The 5193-nt window shown below is 45.8% G+C and overlaps 1 protein-coding gene across 1 annotated transcript in view; it reads left to right on the forward strand.

Moving 5' to 3' along the window:
* Positions 1 to 5193, forward strand: part of ZZEF1 (zinc finger, ZZ-type with EF-hand domain 1) — a 95506-nt gene that overhangs the window by 57408 nt on the left and 32905 nt on the right. Inside the window, exons 30-33 of the mRNA XM_010847465.1 lie at positions 462 to 626; positions 1074 to 1193; positions 1894 to 2055; positions 3890 to 4019. Of these exons, the coding sequence (XP_010845767.1) occupies positions 462 to 626; positions 1074 to 1193; positions 1894 to 2055; positions 3890 to 4019 (577 nt within the window). The remainder of the gene's footprint in view (positions 1 to 461; positions 627 to 1073; positions 1194 to 1893; positions 2056 to 3889; positions 4020 to 5193) is intronic.

Genomic DNA, 5193 nt, shown 5'->3' on the forward strand with positions numbered 1-5193 from the left:
CACTTGAGATTTGTACATTATGGTATATGTAAATTATATCTCAGTAAGGTACTATTTGGATTAAAGAAAAGAAACATTTGGTAGCTGCCAAAATAAATCTGTCTTATTTTAACCCTGGGAAAAATTTTGGATTTGATGTTTTCTGACAACATTACTTGTCAGTGAGCCTACACATCTGGAAGTGTTGCATGTTTTAATTTTCTGTCTGAAGTTAGTCCTGTTTACCACAGAGGCAAAGTTCCTTTGTAACTAATTAATTGTTTAACGTGAGTCACTGGGCTTCCAAACAGTGAGGTGATTTGTAATGTTGCTGAATAATAACTAAAAGTAGCAAACAAGCTCCCTCACAATAGTATTTCCTTTTTACTAATATGGCCTCAGAACTCTGGGCAGGGGTCTGTTTTCTTTCTGCCCCAGCTTGCGAGTTTTCTGGTTGTTCCTGACCTGAGTTCTGTCTCCAGTGTTGTAAAGGTTCTCTCCTTGAGGAAGGCCCAAGCCTGGAGCATCCTCGAAGTGCTGAGGATCATCCAGTGTTGCACTGAGTCCCTCGGGCAGCCTCACTGCTTCCACCCGCCTTACATCCTTTTCCTGCTGGAACTCCTCACCTGCCAGAAAGAGTTTACCAAGTAAGTCCGAAGTGCGAGGGACCGAACCCATGTCTCCTGCTTTGGCAGGCAGGTTCTTTACCACTGAGTCACCTGGAAAGCCCTGAACTGCTTCTTTCACACCCAAGTAAATATGTCAGGAAAATGGAGATAAGAGGAGAGGATTAAATCTGTAAAGAACACTTCACATAGTACCAGGGACTCTGGTAGTGGTGGGAAGGGTGGTTTTTATATTAATAAGGAAAGATTAATAATAGTCATCTCCATACTCCTGGTGGGTGTCCTTCTTGACACAAGCAGATGAGTCATTGCTGTTTTGTCTGCTTACTTTCTGCAGTTGTTACATTTACTTTAGTTTCTCCACCACTTTGTTAGCTTGCTGCTTCTTCACTCTTTTCACGTAAGGAATAATGATTATTAAATAAATGTTTTGGCCACTAAGTGACTGGTCATGTCTTCTGTTTCTAGTTATTTTGGACACCTGGAAGGCTGTGGTGCAGATCTACACAAAGAAATTCGAGACACTTACTATCAGTTTGTTCTGTTTTTGGTCAAAGCAGTCAAAGGATTCAATAGCAAAAATGACAGGTATGAGAGAGTTTAATGTGATTTCTAGAGAAAAATAATTGCCGTTTTTTCTGACTTTTAAAGAAATGCATGTCTAATGTTAAAAATACAGAAAAGCACAAAGCGTAAAATAAAAATAACCCCTAATCTTGCTATCTAGAGCTAGTTGCTACTGTTAACTTATCAGTATATTTTCTCCTAGCCTTTTTTCTCTATGGTATATGCAGTTTTTTAAAGCAGATGGGTCTTGGTTCATCTAAGAATCTGTAACCCGTTATCTCAGTTTTAAAAACTTGAAAGCCATTCCCCAGTCTCCTCCATAGTAAGTGGTGTAGACATAAACCTTAAATCAAATGGTTCTTCTCTGTACCTGAGCGGCATGACCCGGGCTCGTTGTGGCTGGCCCTGATCTTGCCGTTGATCAGAGCTGAGCAGTGTTACTCAGTCCTTACCTGTAAAATTTCTCCTGTGGTAGTCCTGGCAGGGTGGAAACCTTGCTACTTGATGCTTTCAGAACTCTTTTGCTTAAGATGTTCTTTGAAGAGGGTTTGTATGGAGTCTGGGAAATTTGAAAAGATATCGTAAGGAACCCAAACCAGCAGTGTGGGGTTCCCTTCCGCTTTCCGCTGACAGACATACCCCGTCTCTGACTCCCACTGTTTCTGTCATCCCCGTGGGTGACGGGCAGCTTTGGTAACTTTCACCTTCATGGCCTCTTCAGGTCCTTGCTGCCTGCCCTGTCCTGCATCCAGACGGCCCTGCTGCACCTTTTGGACATGGGCTGGGAACCCAGTGATCTCACCTTCTTTGTTGACATTCAGTTACCAGATCTCCTCATGAAAATGTCACAGGAAAACATAAGTGCCCATGACAGTGTGATCAGGTAAGGATACAATCTCCAGTCTGCAGTTTCTTCAGGAACTTGTGAAGTTCAGGGGTCGTAGCAATAGCACAGGGCTTTAGAGCTCAGGCCTGGAGCCAGGCTCTCTGGGGGGTATCCCGGCATTGCCACGTCCTCACTGGATGACCTCGGACAACTTTTTAAACTCCTTTTACCTCAGTTTCCTCATCTTTAGAACTGGAGGTGATGACAGCATGTCCCTTAGAGGATGGCTGTGAAGAGTGACTGCGTTCTCCTCAGCGTTCAGCATGGCGTCTGGGGCACAGTTGTGTGTATGAGTTGGTAGCAGTGATGCTGTGAACTCAGCATGAGGATCCTCCTTGTTTGTGGAGATCCTCATAGAGCTTGTTGAATTGAAGAATCCTTTGCTGTAGTTTTTTTGTTCTGTGTGTGTGATTTCCAGCCACTGTAACCTCTTGTACATGGTAAGAACTTAAGGTATAAGGGGAAAAAATAGTAACAAAGGTTTTTTTTTTCCTTTCCACTTATTATTTTATATTATTATTATTTTTTAAAATATTTATTTGACTGTATCGGGTCTTAGTTGCAGCACACGGGATCTCCTTTGAAGCAGGCAGGATCTGTTGTTGTGGCACACGGGCTTCTCTGGTTTCAGCTTGTGGGCTTAGTTGCCCTGTGGGTTGTGGGATCTTAGTTTTGCAACCAGGGATCGATCCTGCATCCCCTGCTTTGCCAGGTGAATTCTTAACCACTGGACCACCACGGAAGTTCCTCCTTTCCACATCTAATGAACATCTTTCCACCTCACTCAAGTCCACTTACACACTAATCACACATGTCTGTAGAAAGAGGAGAAAGGGGAAAGAAGAGCAAGAGGAGAGAGAGTTAGGAGGAAATGAACGATCTGAGTCAACACCTGTTTTCCCTCTCTCAGAAGAGATATATTCCCTCTCTCAGAAGTAGGAAAAAGGAGACAGAATATAAATGATCTCCTCATTTACCAAACCTCAGCCATTGCCTTGCTGTCAGAGGGCGCGCTTGGCAAAGGGAGGGGACCCCAATAAGAGGAAGGGGTGGGTGGTCAGCTTTAAGCTATCAGTCTGCTCCTTGTTTCAAGCTTCACCTGCCGCTCCATGAGCCAGTCCTTGAGAGCAGGGACTGCACCTTCCCCACCAGTTCCCACAGCCCCTGGCCCAAAGCTCAGTGTGAGTAGCCCCAGAATCAGTTGGAACATGTCAACGAACGGATGTGTCTGTGTCAGTTGGTAGATGCTTTGCATTTGCTGTTGAGCAAATACTTTTGTATTTAAAATTCCAGTTGCTGAAACAAGCTATTGACTGAAATTATGGAAATCTGTACTTTTGCATCCAAGAGGAATCCCTGAGATTATTTGTTAAACATGAGGAAACTGAGGACCAGGGCCGAGTGCCGAGTCCAGGTCTTACAGCAGCCCGCGAGAGAGCCAAGGCCCTGGGGTCTCCCGACTCCCTTCTCATGCTGCTGCCACTCGGGTGTGCTGAGCATGTTCAGTTGAGACCAGTTTTTTGGTGCCTGGCACATCATAGGTTCACCACAAATGGTTGTTGAGTGGGCTTTTGCCATGCAGGTACAACCTTTCAAGCTCCAGTTCCTCACCTATTGTAGTAGGCTCTGGAAGGGCCTCCCCCCTTTTTTATTGGTGTGTATCTATCAAACATTTGGCAAACCCTGGGGCTTTGAAAACCAGATTGCCCTCTTGCCCTCAGAAGTCTCTAAGAGCCTCGGGTACTAGACCAGTAGGACAGAGTCTGCTAACCTGCACTTGCCTTGATTATTGGCAGAGGCATGCTTTTCTCTGTTTATGTCCTTTTTTCAGCCAATGGAGTGAAGAAGATGAGCTTGCTGATGCCAAGCAGAATTCAGAATGGATGGATGAGTGTCAGGATGGCATGTTTGAGGCCTGGTATGAAAAAATAGCCCAGGAAGATCCAGAGAAGCAGAGGAAAGTAAGATCTCTCAACGAGGGTAATCTGAAGTGATTTGCTAGGAGTTTGGAGATGAAAGTCTGCATCAGGGCGTGCCAGCAGGCTCTCTCCTGAGAGGGCTCCAGGGGGCAGTCAGTACCCTAGTGAGTGGCTGTCACTGACCCTGGTCTTTTAACCCGAAGTTCCTAAATCCTGGCTTGACCACACTCAGGCAGTGGCTCCCTCCCTTAGAACTAGATTCACAGGAAATTGGCTCATGAGGCTGAAGTAAAATAATTAGGTGCCAGTTTATTAATTTACAGTGAGAAACAGAATTACTGAAGGCCCTGGACTCTGGTGTCCTTGGTACATACTTTTCCTGTAGGCAAGCAGCACAGGAAGGCACGTTTCAGTCAGAAGGCCCCCTGGTGAGCTTGGAAGCCGCATATGTGCGCAGAATCAGCTGCCTGATTCTCACACATCATCAGGCTCAGCCAGCCTGCCACATCTGTCTCCACACTGGGGTGTTATCTGTCGCTACCACACTGCGTCAGGTGTCTGCTGCCTCAGATGCATGCATTTTTTAGCTTGTGTGCCTACTATGTGCCAGTTACCTAGCTCATGTAGCTTCTCTGTGGTTCTTGGATCGAGCACACCAACTTGGCCTTTGTGATTTTTCTCTCTTGTATGTTAATACCTTATTGGGAGCCATTCTTTAATCCTAAGGTGGCTTGGCATATTTGCTGTGTTCTACTGCTACATGCTGACTCAGTGATTTATGTCCCTTATTTCCAAGCCATAAAGATAAACCGTCCTGTAGGGACCTTGCAATAAAACTGTTTGCTCATGACACGGGGCCCTTAGTCTTTCCCCAGAAAATTTTTCTCCTAAAGTGCCAGCAAACAATGCTCCTCTTGCAGTATTTCCTGTATCTGAACCCGACTCTGTCCAACCAAGTACCCAAGCCAGAAATCTGGATGTTGTTCTTGACCCTTCGCTTTCGCTGGCCCCCATGACCAGTCAGCCCCGAAGGTTCCTCACCTGTGCCTCCTAATACCGCTCAGATCTGCCCCCCTTTCTCGGTCTCACTTTCTGCCCAGTCCGGCCCTTATCAGCAGTCAGGGGTTTGCTCTAACAGCCTCTGTCAGGGTCAGTCTCCGTGGCTCCAGTCTTGCCCACTCTGATCCATTCTCACTCAGTGACCAGAGGAGCTTTC

This window comes from Bison bison, unplaced genomic scaffold, assembly GCF_000754665.1.
Source record: "Bison bison bison isolate TAMUID 2011002044 unplaced genomic scaffold, Bison_UMD1.0 scf7180017864249, whole genome shotgun sequence".
In the NCBI taxonomy this organism is placed as follows: Eukaryota; Metazoa; Chordata; class Mammalia; order Artiodactyla; family Bovidae; genus Bison; species Bison bison.